The 21,321-nt window shown below is 40.9% G+C and overlaps 1 protein-coding gene across 2 annotated transcripts in view; it reads left to right on the forward strand.

The window, feature by feature from the left end:
* Window positions 1-21,321, forward strand: part of plch2a (phospholipase C, eta 2a) — a 328,352-nt gene that overhangs the window by 223,693 nt on the left and 83,338 nt on the right. For both annotated transcript variants that reach the window (XM_072244834.1, XM_072244833.1), the window contains 5 exons: window positions 4,982-5,075; window positions 6,737-6,940; window positions 7,618-7,738; window positions 8,872-9,043; window positions 14,165-14,272. In XM_072244834.1, the coding sequence (XP_072100935.1) occupies window positions 4,982-5,075; window positions 6,737-6,940; window positions 7,618-7,738; window positions 8,872-9,043; window positions 14,165-14,272 (699 nt within the window). The remainder of the gene's footprint in view (window positions 1-4,981; window positions 5,076-6,736; window positions 6,941-7,617; window positions 7,739-8,871; window positions 9,044-14,164; window positions 14,273-21,321) is intronic.

Below are 21,321 nucleotides of genomic sequence, written 5' to 3' on the forward strand. Positions count from 1 at the left end.
AAACCGTTCACTCTAAGCAAGGTGTAGCGTCTAACAACCACACAAATGCACGTGCCTGACAGTGGTTAGAAACTGTTCAGTAATAGTCTCCTGTCCCAATTAAGTGGCGCAGTGCCCCAAATATGCGAAGGGAGCCCTGTCTAATTTCATGATTAGTTTTTGTTCTTTAAGAATTGTCCCTAGAGAGAGGCACTAGACAGGGATGCCCAATTTCTCCTCTCCTTTTTGCGCTATATATTGAACCGCTTGCCCAACTAATAAGACAGAGCGAAATCGTAAAAGGTATCAAGGTGGCAGGGATTGAACAGAAAGTGGCATTATTCGCAGATGATGTTTTGGTCTATCTGAGTGAACCCGAAAAATCATTTATAGGATTGTTTACACTGTTGGATGACTTTGGGAAAATATCAGGTTATAAAATAAATGTAAAGAAAACGCAGGTTATGTCCCTAAATTATACACCATCCAAAAAATTGCAGGATACATACGATCTTAAGTGGGAAGCTAAATCATTAAAATATTTAGGAATAACCCTGCCGAAGGATCTTTCAACACTGTCACAGGTAAATTATGGGCCATTAATCTCAGAGATAAAAGCAGATATGCATAGATGGAATCTTATCTCCTTTTAAAGTTTAAATTCAAGGATAAATACTATAAAAATGAATATTCTTCCTCGGTTATTGTATCTTTTCCGTACTTTACCGGTGGAGGTGGATGATAATCAATTCAGGGAATGGGACAAGTGGATTTCCCGCTTCATTTGGCAAGGAAAGAAACCTAGAATTCGATATAACACTTTACAGTTAGGGAAGGAAGGAGGAGGTATGGTTCTTCCTTGCCTGAGAAATTATTTTTATGCCTCACAGATAACCTCTCTGTTATATTGGTGTAATAGGGAATATAAGGCTAGATGGAAGGAAATGGAATTTGGATTAGTTGACAGTTTTCCTCTTCAGGCCTCAATAGCTGACAAAGGATTGATGGCCCAGTTGGAAAAATTTAAAAACGCTTGGATAAATCTTACATTAAAAGTATGGCAGAAGGTGGTTAATTCATGTGGAATTAATAACATGTTAAAACTCTTTAGATGGTGTGCATATGATACCGAATTCCTTCCCAACAGAGGAGATAAAAGATTTGAGCTATGGATAAAGAAAGGTCTTACAACCTACCTCTCATTTATAGATAAAAGAGTATTACAAAGTTTCCAAATCCTGCAGGACAAACATGGCCTAGAACATAATGACTTTTTTAGGTACCTTCAAGTACGAAACTATGTTAACCAGAGTTGTAGATATACAGACCTATCAACAGTAGAATTAGAATTTTTCAAGATTCTGAATTCGGCTTGCAGTTCAATACCTAGTAAATCAGTTTCTCGATTATATAATGCACTCTCCCATGCTAAAAATGTAAATACACTGTATATTAAAGAGAAGTGGGAGAAAGAAGCGGGGTTGGTACTTTCAGAGGAGGCTTGGGAGAAAATCTGCAGCTTTCAATGGTCCTCGACTAATTCTTTGACTTGGAGAGAACATTGTTGGAAAAACATTATAAGATACTTCAAGACCACATATCAGGAAAAATATAAAGATACAAATGTGATGTGTTGGAGAAGGTGCGGCTCTAAGGAGGCAAATCATTTTCATATTTTTTGGGATTGCCCTAAATTAAGTCTATATTGGGAAGGTATTCATAGAACATTAGTTAAGGTACTTAGGTCCCAGATACCTCTGAACTTTGAGACGCTCTATTTGGGGCATGTATTGTTTCTTGAACAGAAGGAAGATATAAAGTTGCTGCAGGCCCTCTTAGCGGCAAGTAAGAAATCAATCACTAGAAAATGGCTAAATCCAATACCACCTACATTAGAAGATTGGTACGAAATTATCTTGGAAATACTTAAAATGGAAAAGTTGACTTACTCCCTGAGAACTCAAAAAGAAAAATTTTATCAAATCTGGAATAAATGGATTGAATATATAACCCCAATGCGAGCAGACTTTAGATGACTCTCCTAATGATTTATACTGCTCTTCTCATCAACACAGTAATATTGCTAACGTAAGCACCCCTAGTCTAAATGTTTGTTTTTTTTTTTGTTTTCTTTTGGAAAATAGAGAATTAATGCAAGTAAAGGGAAAGATTTGGGAAAGGGATAAAAAAATGAAAAAATTAAGTAAATAAGTACATAGGGATTGGATAATTATGTCTGCGGGCAGGAGCAGGCATGAACATATTAGGATATAAACACCTACAATGGTTGATACATAGGCTTATATACAACATTTTGGACCAGTGGAAATGGTCCAGAAGGGTTATATGGAAACTATTATTACCATTTTTCTTAACAACTAATTCCATTACTTAGCCTAATAGGTTAGATTTACCACAGTACATAATTATCTATTTAAATGTTTATTTTCCTTTTATATCATCTCAATGTGTACTTAAGAATGTATAAATAATTGTAGTTTTATACATATAAAAAAATGGAAAAGGTTATATGTGTGAAAAAAGTACATGATATTTGTGAATTCCTTATCCAAATAAAAATAAAATTAAAAAAAAAAGAATTGTCCCAAAAAAGTTGCTACCCATGATTAACTAATGGCCCAATTAACAGGCATCCATCGTAATCGGCTTTTAATGGATTTCAGTTTGGTGCTTTCCCTGTATTTTCTCTTGCTTCTCTGAAAGATCTTGGCTGTCAGTACGAGGATCAGTTGTCAGGCTGCATGGCTGTTCTTCTCATGATTTTTTGATTTTGGTCCAAACAGCCTAAGGCCTCCAGGACTCAATTTCTTCTTTCACCTCTTACTTCCCAAAACTCCACACCCTAGCATCCTATAGCATTTTCTGAGCAGGCTATTTATCTGTCATAGAGTTAGCTCATCCAGTCTGCACTGAACTGTTATTCTGCCTGGTCCCATACACACCAGGACTATAGCCCTCCATACCCTTCTCATCCATGTACTTATCCAAACTTCTCTTAAACGTTGCAATCAAACCAGCATTCACCACTTCCACCGGCAGCTCGTCCCACACTCTCACCATCCTCTGAATGAAGAAACTCTCCCTCAGGTTCCCCTAATATTCCAGTTTTCAGCCTATGACCTCTATCCTTTCCCAGCCTCAGTAGAGAAAGCTTGTTTGCACTAACCCTCTCTATACACTCATAATAATATCTGACAACCTGAGCAAACAGAATGTGCAACAAAATAAGTCTGGGTAACATTGACAACATACGTACTCTCAATGTCCACTTCAATAAGTGCACCTGTACGTCTACTCATAGATGCAAATATCTGATCAGCCAATCATGGGGCAGTATCTCAATGCATAAAAGCATGCAGACATGGTCAAGAGGTTCAGTTATTGTGTAGACCAAACATCAGAATGGGGAAGAAATGTGATCCACAGGACTTTGATTGTTATGCCAGACGGGCTGGTCTGAGTATCTCAGAAACTGCTGATCTGTGCTTTTCATGCACAACAGCCTCTAGAGTTTACAGAGAATGGTGCAAAACAACAAAAAACAAAACATCCAGTGAACGACACCTCTGTGGGGGAAAAATGAGAGGTCAGAGGAGAATGGCCAGATGGTTCAAGCTGAAAGGAAGGCAACGGTAACTCAAATTGCCACATATTACAACAGCAATGTGCAGAAGAACATCTCTGAATATACAACATGTTGAACTTTGGAGTGGATGGGCTACAGCAGCAGAAAACCATGAACATACACTCAGTAGCCACTTTATTTGCTATAAGACGTACCTAATAAAGTGGCCACCTTGTGTGTGTCTGTATCTTTTCATGCAATGTTTTAAGCAAGAAAATCCACTCAACACAAAGGATAAAAAAAGAGATGTGATTTTGTCATTTTTCCAAGCCTATATGTCACATATCATTTCTTTCTCAATAAGCACAAAGTGGCATTTATCAAACTGCACAGTGCACAATCCAGTAGGTAATCAACACCCCAAGGCAACAGAGACATTCTTCACTTCCAGGGCAGGGTGAGACTAATTCCGTCTACAGTATCTATGTTGACACTTCCTGGAACAAACAGACTAATCCTCAACACATAAGATTCTACAGATGCTATAAATCGTCAGCAAAACACACAAAGTACTGGAGAAACTTAGCAAGTTAAGCAGCATCTATGGAGTGGAATAACCAGCTGACATTTCAAGCCGAGACCCTTAATTAGTCTTGGTCCAAAATATCAACCGTTTATTCCTCTCCATTGATGCTTCCCGACTTGCTGAGTCTCCAGCATCATTTGTGTGTTGCACAGACTATTCATGTTTTCTTATTCAAATTATATCAATGTACAACCTAGATATGCCAATTTGAGTTAAGTCTTTGTCAACCTTTAGGTAATGGCTATCAATATGTGGTGAGTATATGTTAATATTTAATGAATGTATTTTAATATTCATTTTGTGTATTTTTCAAAATTCTGGCAGTGTATATCTGTATATAATCAGTGAACATTAGTATATAATAATATTTGATCAACTTATAACACTACTGAGTGAGTTTATAAATATTCAACCACTATATATGAATACTAACCTGTGTATATAATGTTCTGTGCTAACATGCTAATATTTAACTCCAGTGTACTGTATATCAATATCCAGCCAGTGCATTTTAGTATTTAACACATTTAAATATCAGTTTCTGATTGGCAAAGGGTGCCAATTAATTTAAGAGGCTGTTTTTAAGGTTTGCAAATTCTATTTTTATTTCAAGATTCTGTACTCGGTTTTTTTTTGCAAACAATGCTCTTGCTTAAGTTTCAATGCTATCGTCACTTTCTAGTGTTAGATGAATGTACAACTGCAATATTTCTGACCCAAACTTCCTCTGCTTAGATTGGGATTTCCTCAAACTGTGGGCAACTTCATCCTTCCTGCTCTCTTCTGTAAAGCTAATCTCTAAGCTGCTGCCACCTCTCTCTTCTCACCAGATGAACTCTGTGACGAAGGAACATTGTCTGGAGGTCATTGACAAATTTGAGCCATGTCTCGAGAACCAGAAGCGAGGCGTCCTTGGGATTGATGGTAGGTTCACACCTGCTCTCTTCTGCTTTTCTACTTGTTGATTTCTCCCCACCAAAGTTCTATGGACTGCCGGGCGCCATTCTGTCCAAGTCTGCCCAGATGGTAGAGATTACTCCCATGAGGAGAATTTGACCTTGCCCCTTCTCCAGTATCTCTCCTTATTCACATGTGCAAACACCCATACCTACCTAGTCACCCAACTTCGCTATATGCTCACATGCCCAAGCATACATTTTTCCAGCAGTGAGTGGGAATCAGCTGATACTGCCTCAAGGAAGTATCTTTCCCAGGGAGTTTGTTACTCAATGATGGCTCTGGGCCTGTACTCACTGGAGTTTAGTATGATAAGGGGGGATCTCATTAAAATCTACCAAATATTGAAAAGCCTAGATATAGAGTGGACGTGGAGAGGATGTTGCCAACAATGGGAGAGATGAGGACCAGAGGGCCACTGCCTCAGGATAGAAAAATGTCACTTTAGAACAGGAGTTTTTAACATGGGATTCTGTGGATAGATTCCATGGGGTCTATGAACTTGGACGGGGGAAAAAAATTACATCTTTATTTTCACTAACTTCTAACTGAAAGTTAGCATTTCCTTCAATTATGAACGTAGGCAACAAACCAGGGTAGTATTAACGGTACCTGTGACTTTGTCACCAATAGAAATCACAGATATTTTTAGATCACATTACAGTTGTTACAAATATCGCAAAATATTGTTTACAGCATGTTCATTACTACTTCAAAATTACAGTACTTAATAGACTCTACACTAGATCGAAATCAAATTTAATTTTAATTTCCCCATGTTTTAATGGTATAGTCTTGTTATTTAATATTTTAATAAAGAAATAGATGTATTACTATATCACAATTTTGTCTCAGTATCTTGATAACTGTATTTCAATATAATTGGTTTCTTTTGCAATCCTTTGTATTTTATTTTATATATTTAAATATGAGAAGGGGTCCATAGGCTTCACCAGACTGGCAAAGGGGTCTGTGGCATAAAGAAGGTTAGGAACCCCTGCATTAGAACAAAGAGGAGGAGGAATTTACTGAGCCAGAGGGTGGTAAATCTGTGGAATTCATTGCCACATTCAGCCGTGGAGGCCAAGTCATTGGGCATGTTAACACTGGAGGATGATGGGTCCTTGATTAGTAAGGGCTTCAAGGGTTACGGGGGAAGGCAGTAGAATGGGGTTGAGGGGGAAAATCAATCAGCCATGATCAAATGGCTGAGCAAACTCAACAGGCCGAAAGGCCTAATTCTGCTCCGGTGTCGAATGGTCTGACAGTATAGTGGAAACTCACTACTTGGGAATCTTTGCCCTTCCAGCCCATTTACCAGGTTGTTGGTTTTGATGGTTTAACATGTGAACAGGAGGAGGCCATACAGCCCTTTAAACCTGAATCGTGGCCGATCTGTATCCTAACTCATTCGTCTGCCTTCATTGCATTTTAAACCCTTTTCTGATAGAAAAAAATATTTCAATGTTGTGGAGTTAATTTATGATTTAAGCCGGACAAGTGGCCCCTTTCCCCCCGCACTTCTGCCTCTCTGTCCTCAATGCATTTTAAACTTACTTATCTCTTCTTTTGGACTTCCATCTAAGTGGAATGAACTGCAGTATAAATCCTTCCATCGACACCCGCAGGTTTCACAAACTATATGCGGAGCCCAGCCGGAGACATCTTTAACCCTGAACATTACAAAGTGACCCAGGACATGACACAGCCTCTGTGTAACTACTACATTGCCTCTTCCCACAACACCTACTTAATGGGGGACCAGCTGATGTCACAGTCACGAGTCGACATGTACGCCTGGGTGCTGCAAACTGGTTGTCGCTGTGTTGAAGGTAAGATCAGAGCTAATGCTTTCTCTTCTGGATTTGTCCCCCCATTGTTTTTTTTTGCGTGGAGTTTCATGTAATTTCCTCCCACGTTCTAAGGTGTACGGGGTTAGAAGGTTAATTGATCACGTGGGCGAATTGGACGGTGTGGCTTTGTTGGGCTGGATAGGCCTGTTTATCGTGCTGCATTTCTAATTAAAAAGAATAAAACAATAAAAAAGAGTCAAATAAGTAGCCGGTTCATTTCCCCACCAATAGATCGTGGTTTCAAGTTTTGCCCCATAGGCATTAAAGTAAATTTAGGTGAAATTCAGGGCTGTACTGAAGGAGTGCTACAGTGTTAAAGATGTAACTGTAAGGTTAAAGTGCTTTTGTACCTGTTGGGTCCATACCAGCTCTCTAGCAGAACATTTCACCACTTCCAGTCTCTGACCCTTCCCTTCAGCCATACAAACTTCTCAGAATTTATTTATATAATTCCCTCTTCGAGGCCACTATAGAGCTTGCCTTCATCACATTTGCAGGCAGTCCATTCCTGGCCTGAACAATAGGCTGTCTAGACATGTTTTTCCTTAAATAAAAGGGCAGGGTCACTTTTGATCATGCTTTTCCACGGGACTTGCATTAAAGCACAGGTACTTTGTCACGCACTGCCTTTTATGAGTAACTATGCTGCATTGCAGTTGACTGCTGGGATGGTCCAGATGGAGAGCCCATCGTTCACCATGGCTACACCCTCACTTCCAAGATCCTCTTCCGAGATGTGATTGAAACCATCAACAAATATGCTTTTGTTAAGTCTGAGTGAGTACCATGATTTCAATTTAACGGTTTCAATTTTTGGTTCAAAGTGGCAGAGAAGATGGCACACAGTTTTACCTAAGACTCTGAAGAACCATTATTCCTTGCAAAGGCATATGTCCCATCAAACACCAACAGTGCAGGCATAGCACAGGTTAGATACAGAGTAAAACTTCCTCTACACCTTCATATCAAGCACTGTTCACGAAAGACATAGAAAGGACTAAAATCAGGGTGGTGAACTATGACACACATGTCCAAGATGGCATGCAAAAAATTTGCTGGCATGCAGTGCCGCTGCATATTTCTTTAAATCCTACTCTTAATAAAAAAAAATACATCATGAATATCTTTACTACCAAATGAAGCAGCAAATGATTTTCTACAACCCAAGAGCAGTGAGATTTTTTCATAGGAACATCTCACACCAGTTTGGTGCCAACTAGAAGGTTATAAGAACATGTGACAGTGGATGATATGTTTTGAAATCCTCACAGACCTGGTGTACATATCAGTACCTGGATAGTAATTCTTACAATAATATTACTATTTCAATTTCGATTGTCTTTTTAAAAGATTAAAATTAACATTTTTTGAACAGGTTTCATAAAACACTTCATTTATTTCAATGTCTGTGTTATATTTTTATTAATAATAAAGCAATGAATACATTTAAATAAGTAAAATGATTCATCTATCTTCTTCCTTAAAATATGCCCATAATTACTTTTACTAATTCACTAATTAATAATAATCTCTGTTCAAAATTACCATGGCATACAAGGAAATTTTTAGAAGGTTTTATCACCAGTTTGGACACAGGCTCTCACAAAGGTTCACCACCCCGGGATGAGATACAGAGTAATATTCCCCCGACACTAAGCCATCAAACACCCATTATGGGCAACGTACACAATAAAATTCCCACTATACTGTCCGAGTACATACTTGAGGACTGGTGTAGTACAGGTTAGATAGAGAGTGAAGCTCTCTCACACTGTCCCATCAAAAGCTCCCAGAGGAGCTATGGTAAGTTGCAGAATAAAACATCCTCTGCAATCTGTGTTGCAGGATTGAATTTCTAGGCCAATGTATTTTAAAGCCTTTAGAGTCTGTGATGAATGTTTGGGTTGCAGATATCCAATCATCCTCTCCATAGAAAATCACTGCAGCGTGCCCCAGCAGAAGAAGATGGCTCAGTACCTTTTGGAGATCTTGGGGGACAAACTTGACGTTTCTTCTGTGCACGTGGATAACGTGACCCAGCTGCCTTCCCCTGAGAACTTGAAGGGAAAGATTCTTGTAAAGGTACCAAGGCAATCAAATCTTCATTAATATTTAGCAAGTCTTGATGAGGTCATTGGGATTACCTGCCTTAGAGATTGATTAGAGGGCAACTAAGTCTTGGCTGAAATCAATTTGTGAAAAAGAGAACTTGAAGTTCATTTTTCCGATGTTACCAAGGTAACATGCTCCCTCCCTCCTGTAACTTAAATTGGAAGGCTGCTATTATAAAAAAAATCAATTAACATTAATAAAATAGCATTTGACCCAAAATATAATCACTGCTGTGGTTTGGGGAAAGGATCAATCAATTCACAGCAACCTCCCATGAAAATCAATCAGATAAGGCCCAGGTATCTGTCATGGCGATAAGAGAATAATAAATGGGTGCAGGAGTTGGTCGTCTGACCTGCCAAGCCTGCTCTGCCATTCCATAAGATCATGGCTGATCTAGCCATGGACCTACACTCACAACCCTTAATTCCTCTGCTGTGCAAAGATCTATCTAACTACTTTTAACAGCTGATTGGACAAGCATTAGCCTCCAGTCTAATGCACCCTCCAAATGACTCTGTCAGTAATGCACAACTTTAGAAGCATGCATAAATCCCAGTGTTGGGACCCATCTGCCTACTTCGGAGAGCCAGATGTTGCTGCAAACATATTCCTGCAACATGCCTAATGCAGACCTCATTTCTGACCCTTCCCCCAGAGGATCTGGCAATAAGTCAAAATGATACAGGTTTAGGATAGGTGTACCTTCTTGGGTTCAGCGTGGGCTCAGAGTGGGCTCAGTCTGTAATAAGTAAATAAGCCATCAATACTTTTTGTTAAGTCTAACTGTACAAAGGTCTCTTGAAATTATTTCTGGCTTCATTGGAATTACTGCAGACAATGAAAGGCCAAAGGCCTGAGAGGAGTTCTCCAATTCATAAACACAAAAGATTCTGCAGATGCTGGAAATCTTGAGCAACATGCACAAAATTCTGGAGGATCTCAGGAAGTCAGGCAGCATCTATGGAGAAGAATAGATAGTGGACGCTTCAGGCCAAGACCCTTCATTAGGACTGAAAAAGCAGGGAGCAAAAGCCAGAACAAGAAGTGGGGGGGGGGGGAGGAGAACAAGCTGTTAGGTAATAGACAAAACTATGTGGGGGGGGGAAGGAGGGTAGGAGGGGAGGGAGGATGAGGTATGAGGTGATCAGTGGAAGATGTATGGACCAGAAGAAGAAGGAATCTAATAAGAGAGAGCAGCAGACCCTGGAAGATACAGAAGCAGGAGGGACAGCAGATGGAGGTGATGAGCAGGTGAGGAGAAAGGAAGGGGTGAGAGAGGCTATAATGAGGAATGGAAACAGAGTAAAGGAGGAGGGGGAGAAATTACTGGAAGTGAGAGAAATCGAGGTTCATACCACCAGGTTTGAGGCTACCCAGGTGGAATATGAGGTGTTGCTCCTCCAACCTGAGTGTGGCCTCTTTGTGGCCATGTATGACAAAATGGGAATGGGAAGTTGAATTGAAATGGGTGGGCTCCAGGATATGCTGCCAGCTAATTGCATGCTTGAGATACCTACAGCGATGAATGTGTTAAGATGAAAAGTGGACAAATTGTTTGATTAGTTGTTGTTGGATGCTGGTTGAGAGATATTTTTAGCCAGGGCCTTGGGAGAACCCTGTGCATAAGTAGTGACATGCAATCTTTTGATAACTACATGTAACTAAAACCATTCCTTCTGTGATTCTTTGGGTCAGGGGAAATTAATTTAGCTTGAGGGTGAGTTCGAAACAAAGATGCAGAATTGAAAGATGGTTTCTGGCAGATCACATAAAGTATTCAGGAGGAATTTCTGAGCATGGAGCATGGTGAGAAAGTTCAAAACAGCTTCAGGGAATGGTTGAAGCAGGGAGGGTTTGAGGGTTTGATATGTCCACAGCAGAGATGGGCATACAGTGACTCAGGGCCTAAGTGCAAAGAGGTAGTGTTGGAGGAGATACCTATCGACCTTAGATCACTGTAGCTGGAGCTCAGTAATATTCTTACCTCTCAGATTCAAGGTTACAGGTTCAAATCTCACTGTAGATGTATGCACACAAACCTGCGGGTTTACACTCCAAAGCAGTACAGAAGAAGGTGGTGTGCTTCAGACCAGGTGCTAAACCCAGGCCATGTTTGCCCTCTCAGGTTCCTGTGGCACTATTTTAATAATGATTATCTCAACCAATGTCACTAAAAACCAAACCGATTACTTGCCCAATGGTAATATGTGGGAGGTGTTCTCCCTTCTACACAAAGCATGAGCAATAAAGCGATAGAAGTGGAAACAGGCCCTTCAGCCCAACTCTTCCATGCCAACTAAGTTGCCAACCTGAACCAGTCACATTTGGCCATATCTCATTAAGCATTTCCAATTTATGCACCTGCTTGAATGTCCTTTACACATTGCAATCGTACCCGCTTCTACCACCTTCATTATCAAACTGCATACACTAGCTTGAGACTCATTTTCTTGCAGGCATTTACAGGAAAAGAAGAAATACAATAGAATTTACAAAAAAACTATACATAAACAAAGATAAATAGCCAATCTGCAAGAGAAGATAAATTGTGCAAATAGATAAATAAATAAAATTACACTGAGAACAGGAGTTGTAAAAAGTCCTTGAAAGTGAGAATCAATTCAGAGTATGGTGTGTGCAGTTACCCACGCCAGTCCAAGAGCCTGATGGTCGTAGGCTAATACTCCTCCTAAACCTGGTGGTGTGGGATTTAAGGTTCTTGTTCCTGCTGCCAAATGGAAGCAGTGAGAAGAGAGCTTGGCCTGAATGGTGGGGGTCCTTGATGATGGATGATGCTTTCTTGTGGCAACGCTCCATGTAACTGTGCTCAGTGGAGGGGATAGCTTTGCCTGTGACGGACTGGGCCATATCCATGACTTCTGTAGGTCTATCCTTTTCTAATTAACAACGCAAACCAGTCGGGTGAATGGATTCTATATGATGTTTTCTAGTCTGGCTGGTGCCAGACTGAATCATATTGTTACCATATCACCATCCCAAGACAATGACTTCAATTGTCGGCAGCGTTCCCTTGTGACTGTCTCCTCACCTCATTTGCTACTTGATTATGTGGATCTTCCCTGTCAGCCCTCAGCACTCTCAGTTACCAGTCAATACTAAAAGTCACCCTACAGATGTAACAGGGGTACAATAGCGTAGCAGTCACTGGACTAACAGCCTGAGCTCTAGTCCACTGATCTGGTTGCAAAGTTTGGATTCCACCATGGGGACCTTGAATAGAGCTTGTCCCAGTAATGGGATCCATGAAACCTCTTGTTGTAAAACCCACCAGCTTCATTTACGTTCTTCAGGGAAGAAAATTTGACACCCTTATTTAGCCTGGTGTTTAAGGGACTCCAGGCCCACAAGTATGGATGAACAGCAAGATACTTGCTCAAGGGTAATTATTATGGACAATGAATGCTGGTATTTCCAGCAATGGCCACATTCTGTGAAACAATGGGAAAAAAAATATGTAGCATCGTACGTGACTGACAAACTAATGATTGCCATGAGGTAGAAATGAGAACTGGAGGTGAATAACTTGCTGACTATCTCTGTTTTACTTCACCTGATCTAAATTGGGTAGCTCTGGAGAGATTGGGGACACATTTGATTTATGCTCAACTTCTGATCTGATGTAAATTTCACATGTAATGAAATTGTTCACAGAAAAGAAAAAGAAACTGGGTCATTTAAGGAAAGCACCTATTAAATGAACCAAGGTGAATGTTTTCCTTACAATGACACAACTGCTGTACGAAGACCATGATCAACCACAGGTTTACATGTCTGTGAATCTGCCTCCCTTTTAATGGTTTGCTTTTCCTCCGGTCTTTTCCCCCTTACACTGCAGGAGGAACTGGGAGGTTCCCCAGTTTGGTCTGCTTGGCTGTTCTTCATGGCCGAGGCCTAGCATTGTTTCCTGAGCATCCATCAGACCTGTTCTTCCTGACCCACATTAACAAAGCCTCAATGTTGAAATTTTGGTTTCAAATCCCTCCTTGTTTCACCTCCCCTCTATCTCTGTAACCTCCTTCCACTCCACTACCCTCTGGGCCATGCTCTCCACTATTCTCATCTCTGTGGGCCTTACGGGTGGCAGTACCTACGGGTGACATATCTCAGTTTAGGCTAAGAATCGAACCGGTTATCATTTGGACTATCCTTGACCTGAGAAGACAGCAAGACTATATCGAGATTTAAAGCCCCTGGTCCTCGTCTTTCAGATTCACTTTGTAATTTCTGTAAATTGTGAATCAGACTGACACATCAGAGCTGTCTTCAGGATCTGTCTCCAGTCTGTGTTCATAAGACAACTTCTGCAGCTGGATGAAAGGTCTTTATTTGACAGTTGGCCTTTTCCATGGAGTATGTCTTATCAAATTGGATTCAAAGGCACTAGCACAAAGTTTTTAAATTACCATCGACTTGGGTAAATCTCTCATTTTGTTTTCTGTCCATTTCCTTTTCTCTTCCCATAAATCTCTCTCTCTTACTGGACCTTATTTTCTTCATTATCTTTTGTTCCTTCTTTCCTATCCCTCTCTCACCTTGTTTCCCATCTATTTACTCTTCCCATCCTTCTCCTTTTCTTTCTTCTTCCCCATTGCTTTCCCTATTCTCGCTCCTACTACCTTTACAACTATTATCCCCTTTCCCATTTCCTTCTGACTATTCCATCTCAACTTATACTTTCCCCATTTCTTCTTCATATTCCCTTCTCATATACCTTTCTCTTCCCCATTCTCTTCACTCTCCATGGTTTGCATGATCTTCTCTTCCCATTATTCACGTTGCTCACCACCTCTTTCTCATTATCCACGTCTCTGCCTTTCCCATGCACCCTTTCCCATTTCTCTGCTATCTTTCACTTGCATCGGTTGACCTCTCAACCATCCTTTTCACCACCTTCACCATTTAATCTTTCTCCCCATTATTTGTTTCTCCTTTATCTCTCTCCTGCTCTCTCTTTTCTCTCTCTCTCTCTCTTTCTGTCTCTCAATTCCCTCCGCCCCTCCTACATACTCCTCTGTGCTATCTTTTCTTCTTCTCTCCTCTCTGGCATATCCACCTCTCCTACTTCAGGGCAAGAAGCTATCTGCAAACATCAGTGATGACGCCGAGGAAGGCGAAGTATCGGACGAAGATAGCGCAGATGAGATTGAAGACGATTGCAAGTTAATGAATGGAGATGTAAGTAGAAAAATATAAGCTGAACATTTCTATTTGGTTCTCATGGTGTTGTGAAGAATAACACTGTCTTAATTTTATACGGACAGTAATTTCGAAATGTTAGAAATGGAACCGCTCTAACCCATTAATTCCTTTTATATGTAGTGACAAAGATTGCAATTATCCTATTTTGACAATCATTAAAGATGATTGTTAAAGGTTCAGATGTTTCTTGAATGTTGGTGCGGGGGCTGAGAAGGGGATGCGGTATGAGAATGAGGAAGATTGTCAATGCCACAAGAGCACATTTGAAATTAATTACCCTTTTTTAATTCTAGATGCTGTTGGGAAACCTCCCTGTCTTGGTGATTTTCCTGGTTAGTGCAGTGGATCTGTGCTTCTGGGAGAAATTAATGTTGTGATACCGTGAAAAATTAGTCACAGCATTGGTGGGTATTTAAAACAGCCAAAGATAGAGATAGCAAAGGCATTATTAAATTCTTTGGCGTTGGCACCAACATCGGATAATGAAGACTTATTTAATGAGGGCTATTCATCAGGATAAACATCAGAAAGAAAGAGGAAGAGAAAGAGTTTATGTGCTGGACCTCAGACAATTCTGGAGCAGAAAGATGGTGTTAAATTCCCCACCTGCTCACAGTGTGAAGCATGGGCTTGGGCAGTAGCAAGCAATTTTCAATCTTCAACCAGCACTTGATTGGCAATCCAATCTGAGGAGACGACAGCACAGGAGTGAATCAGGCAGGCTACTCCTGGCAGGATGGCGTATTGTTCAGTTCTTGGGGGAACAGAACCTTAAAGCACTGAAATTAGCTTAGCATAATGTTTGTTGAGACACCATTGAGGGACCTCTTTGCCAAATTCATGCCCAGGGAGTGTTTGCTAGTGCAGTGAAAAGGGAACTTTACTCTATACCCAACCCATGCTGTTCCTGACCCAAGAGTGCCTGAAATGCAAAGCATTCAGTCCTGTAACTTTATGAGCTACATCAATTGGGTAGAAGTTTTAAATTAATTAGATTATAATGGTTGTCCCAGACAGTTCTAATATCACACACTGAAAATAATATGTGAAGATTAAACACTACTCATTTTAGGTGTTAGGGCAGCAGAGAGAAAGACCTTTACTTTGTATTGATACATGGTGTACCTGCATCGTGACATTTGCCCTGTCACAATTCTGGAGAGTAGCTTCTCTCTGTTACCAAGGTTACGCATGAACTATTAATCATCCATTCCATTGCATCTTCCCAGGAATTCCGGTTCCTCTCCTGTTCTTTCTGTTTGCGAACTAGCCACTGTACAGCTTATGACCCAACACTATGGCAGCCCTTTCCCCTCCCACTGCTCATTGACGTATCAACGCCGCCTGGGTAAGAAACTGGGCGTCATTTGTTTTATTCTGCTTTTTCCTCATGCAATATTTTACACCCTCTCTCTTCTGAAAACACTTATTCCGTGCTGGAGCAACACACTCAAAATGCTGGGGAACTCAGCAAGTCAGGCAGCATCTGTGGAGAGGAGTAAACAGTTAATGTTTCAGGCTGAGACCCTTCATCTAGACTCATGATCATGAGGGAGGGGTTAGATTGATCTTAAAGAAGGTCAAACATTGGCACAACATCGTGTATTGTGCCGTAATGTTCTATGTTCTATGAAATATCGACTGTTTACTCCTCTCCAAAGATGCTGCCTGATCTTCTGAGTTCCTCCAACATCTAAAGGTTGCTCAAGATGTCCAACTTCTGCAGAATCTCCTGTGTTTACTCCATGCTGAAGGAGTGTTTTCCACAGTAGCTGTCCAATGATAGCTACTTTAAGGATGTAGGCAAATACATAAATCAGCTGCTCCCCATGCCCATTCAGTGCAAAGCCACCCCCCAACGCTTCCAACAAGAGTCATGGACTATCTTCCAGGAGCAGAATGAATTTTGTTTCTATGTTGTGCATTCTATGTAATTCTTTGCAGCTTTCACATTGACTTCATGAGATTCTCTCTAATTAAGATTTCTGTGCTTCCATGCCTTTTCTTACTGCCTTTTCTTCCTTTTTGATGGCACATTCATATGAAGTGGAAGGTACCGTTGACTGAACTCGCAGCATCTTAACCCTCACCATCACCCCCATCACTCCCCACCATTGTCGCACATGGCATAGTACCGCAGAGTTGCTCAAAGGGAGTACTGAGGTGCCTTCCAGATATTAAAGAGGGGGCAACTTATAACTGAGGATCCTGGGGATCATGCTACAGATTAACAACCTTAAACTATTCTGGCTAACCTCTGAAATGAAGTCAGAAAACAATAAAAATACATTAGGCAGCAGCTCTGCAGAGAGAAATATTGTGTTTTATGTCTGGTTAGCCTCTGTCCTGATCTTTCTAGGGAAGGGAGCTTTCTTAAACTTGCCACAGTTATAGGAAGTGTTACAGCAATAGTGAGTGATTAGATAGCGAGAGCATCAGTGTAGTGGGAATGCCAACTCCTTTGCAAGTAGCTTGCGTTTTCTAAGAAATGAAGGTTAACCTCACAGAACCATTAGGCTCTTCCAACACTTTTGATTATTATTTCCAAAAGTTCTGTGAAGGCCTAGAGTATAGGAATGGGATGGGGCACAGTAGAAACTTCTGGCATGTGATTTGTCATTAGTGTCTCAGCTAGTGTGGTCATTCAGGAATTAAAAATCAGGAAGTAACTTTTTGCCCAACGCGTGGGAGAGATCTAAACTACTCTTCCCTCTGAAGGTTGTGGATGCCAAAGGGAAATTATAACTTTCAAGTACAATACCTCTTTTGCAGAGGAATGGTGGGTGAATGAAGTTCATTCACAAACATACCTTTCAAAGAGCAGGCTCAGAGAGCTGGAAGTTGTTAGTACACCTCCCATCAAGGAACATAATAGTAATAATAATAGTAAGTACTTTATTGATCCCAAGTGGGAAATTATTTAGCAATATTTAAAAACACATTTAGTCCAGAATAAAAAATGGTATGAAATTTTAGCCTTGGGGCTTACCCAGTGTAGTGAAGAGCTGGAGATGAACGGGTGGGTGATGGTTAAGAGCATTCTCTCTGGTCACCTCAATGCTCCCAGTGACAAACAAGCGGCTTCATCTTTCACAATGATGTTGGTGTGGTGAAAGACCTCATTTACTGACTGCAGCCTCAATCCTTCTGAGTTAGATAGGTATTTTTATACTGTGTTAAGAAGAGCCTCAATTTCCCTGAACTGCTAGGTTACACCATCTGGATACTGACCCACACTGGGGGAGTTATGTGGCTCATCATTCCCACATTCAAATAGAGAATTAATGTCTAATCGGATGGTGCAGGTAGGGTTTTGAAATGTCTGTGTTAAACAACTCAAAAGACAAGTCTGGTACATCATTGATGTGTGTCGTCAAATGTAGCCAACAAACTTGCTCAGTTATAATCTGTGCCAGTCCTGTGTATGTCACAGTGGATAATGGATTTACTCAGTAGGTCAGGCAGCATCTACTGTGAAGAGATAAGCAGTGTTACATTTCAGATCAAGAACCATTCGTCTACACTGAGACTCCTTGAGGGCAATGTTGGATTTCTGACAATTGGATTTAGTTTTAGAGCCAGAAACTGTATTGTATGCATTCTTCAGATTCGTGTCTGCCCATGAATCTCCTTAACTGCTGGCTGATGGAGTCCAACAGAGGGTCATCAGCGCAGAGGATTGTAGGGTCCTTGGACCTTTCAGCCATACAGAATGGGTGTTCAGTCAGAGCCTGTCTGTGGTTCCATGCATTTGTGATGGGGTCAACTGTAACATGGGTGACTGTTTAATCTTCTGCAATACAATGGAGACTGGAAGTTGGGAGCGATGTGGTTGAGGAGATGATATGTGAAAATGGCATTCCACCCAATCCCACCCTGCCTGGCTCCCCCCACTTTTAATAAACACAAATTAACACATCTGGGCCCATGTGAGCACAGTTGATTTGGCTAAGTGTGAGGTGTTTTCACTCCAATTAACAGGATACCACTAAAGTTATAACGTTCTCCACCAATAGCAAGTTATTCACTATTGTGAATAGGCCAGTGATTTACACAAATAACTTTCCAAATGATTCACAGAAACATTTCCTGTCCAGGTCACACTGTTCTTGTCACCCTCAGTGCTGCATTTGGCCATCACCGCGACAGCGATGAAGTCCATTGACAACTTGTGGCAGTTGGAACTTCATATTAGAAATGAAAGAATGTGGTATTTAATTATTATTTAATGGATTCTGACTATTATTTGCTTGAATATAGTTGCAGTTGGTTGTGTTACACTGAGGTTATTTTAATAATGTAACTCTCAGGATGTAGTTACACAGTTTCTTCAAAGTAAACCAGTTTTCAACATACCTATATGTCACCTTGAGATTCATTTCCTTGCAGGCCTTTGCAGGAAAAAATAAATACAATAGAATTTATGAAAAAACTATAAGTAACAAAGACTGGCAAACAACCAAAGTGCAAAGGAAGACAAATCGTACAAATAAAAAAAAAAAATAAATAAATAAATAAATAAATAAATAATACTGAGTTGTAGAGTCACTGAGAGTGAGTCTGTAGATTGTGGAGTCAGTTCAGTGTGAGGTGAGTGAAGTTATCCACGCTGTTTCAGGAGCCTGATGGTTGAAGGGTAATAACTGTTTCTGAACCTGGTGGTGTGGGACCTAAGGCAACTGTACCTCCTGTCCAATGGTAGTATCTTGCTTCCATCCCAGCAAATATAAAGCTGACATTGAAATTGTAAGGCTAATGTATCACTCACTGAGCCAATTGTACAGTGTTTATGATTGTAGTGTTGATGCTGGTGTTGCTAATTGCTTGTGTCCTCTCCGTACTCACACTTGAGGTGTTTACCCTCTGTAGCTCACTCTTCACACACTGTATTTCCTCAACAATTCCCTTGCAAGGCATTTCCCCTCTGAAGCTGAGCTGTGTTCCCTTCGCAAAAAGATCAATGTGTATTTCCTCTGTGTGCTCACTGCTGGGTAGGACACTTTGTCAGTGTTACACATTGCAGTCGCCTTGTGCCAATGGTGAAGGAACTGAATGTTTCACTTGGTTGATGGCTACTCTGTCCTGGATGGTATCAAGCTTATGGACCTCACTCTTCTAACACAAGTCCAGAGTATTCCATCTCAGTCCTGATGTGTGCCTTTAAAGTCCAACCCAATTTAAAACCTTCCCATTTGGAAGCTGTTTGGAAGACTTTCCAAAGCAGGTGATCGATGTTTGCAAGTCTCTCTCCCAAAATATCAGAAACACCATATGTTCCCCACTTTTATCAATCCCTGGCCTCAAGAAGGGATCAACTAGTTTACCAATCACAATAAAGAGAAATTCTGCAGATGCTGGAAATCCAAGCAACACACACAAAAGCTGGTGGAACGCAGCGGGTCAGGCAAGATCTACGGAAAAGAGTACGGTCCATGTTATGGGCCGAGACCCTTCAGCAAGACTGGAGAAAAAAGATGAGGAGCAGAGTAAGAAAGTGGCTCTTCATCTTTTCTTTTTCCAGGCTGGAGAGTTGTGTGGCTTAGAGGCAAACATGGGGGTGACGGTGTTTCCATATACCTGCTTCCCTTGTTCTTCTTGGCAGTGGGGATCAAGGATTCAGAACCTGTGCTGTGGTGGTGGTAGGAATGAATGCACAAGGTGCTGGATGGACTGCCAGCCAACTGGGCTGCTTTGTTCTAGGTTGTGTTGAGCATCCTGAGAGTCGTTGGAGATGCACTCTTCAAGCTGAGTGGAGAGTATTCCATCATGGTCTTGAATTGTGCCTTGTGGCTTTTGGAAGAGCTTTGGGATGTGAGGAGTGAGAAGGATTCTCAGGCTCTGGTATACCTGGCATTCATTCAGCTTCTGTAGGTTTCCTCTTATTTGTGATACATTCAGGTTGTCTAGTTGATTCTTTAGTCATTGGTGACCCCCGTGTATTGAAAGTGGGGTGTCAGTAAACGTAAAGCCATTGAATATTAAGGGAAGGTAGTTAGACTCTCTCTTGTTGAGAATAGTGATTGTGTGGCACTTCTGTGGCATGAATGTCACTTACCACTTATAAGCAAACGTCAATGTAGTCTATGTCTTGTTGCTTGTAGGCATGGACTGCTTCATTTGCTGAGGAGTTGCAAACAGAACTAACACCAGCAATGACCCTCACTTCTGACACTGACAAAGCAGCTAAAGATAAGAGCATAATGTATAGGTGCAGAATTAGGCCATTCAGCCCATTGTGTCTGCTCCGCTATTTGATCGTAGCTGATTTATTTTTTCTCACAGCCCTCTTCTGCCTGCTCCCATAATCTTTGATGCTGTTACTAATCAAGAACCTATCAACCTCCCCATTAAATTGACTTGCCTTCACAGCCATCTGTGGCAATGAATTCCACAGATTCACTACCCTCTATGAGGAATTTTTTTCCTCATTTCTTTTCTAAAAGTAAGCCCCTTTATAGTGAGGCTGTGCCCTCTAGTCCTAGACTATTGAAAACATCCTCTCCATATCCACTCTATCCTCGCCTTCAATATTTGATAAGTTTCAATGAGATTTTTCCCCATTCTTCTAAACTAGCCATCAAACACTCCTCATAAGTTAACCCTGGGATCCTGGGATTATTCTCATAAACTTCTTCAACGTCAGCACATCCTTCCTTAGATAAGGGGCTCAAAACTGCTCACATTACAGCAAATGTGGTCTGACCAATGCCTTGTAAAGCCTCAGCATTACTTCCTTGCTTTTATGTTCAAGTCCCCTCAGGATGAATACTAACATTGCATTTGCCTACCTTACCATTGACTCGGTTAATCTTTAGGGAATCCTACACGAGGATTTCCAAATCAATTTGCACCTCTGTTTCCTGGATTTCCTCCTCATTACGAAAAATGTCTATGCCTTTATTCCCTGCACCAAAGATAGATTGGTCCAGGACGCTGCTCTGAAGAATTTTATTTAGAGATACAGCATGGTAACAGGCCCTTCGGCCCAACAAACCCGCACCTCCCAATTACACCCTTGTGACCCA

The sequence above is a fragment of the Mobula birostris genome, chromosome 27 (genome assembly GCF_030028105.1).
Source record: "Mobula birostris isolate sMobBir1 chromosome 27, sMobBir1.hap1, whole genome shotgun sequence".
Taxonomy (NCBI): domain Eukaryota; kingdom Metazoa; phylum Chordata; class Chondrichthyes; order Myliobatiformes; family Myliobatidae; genus Mobula; species Mobula birostris.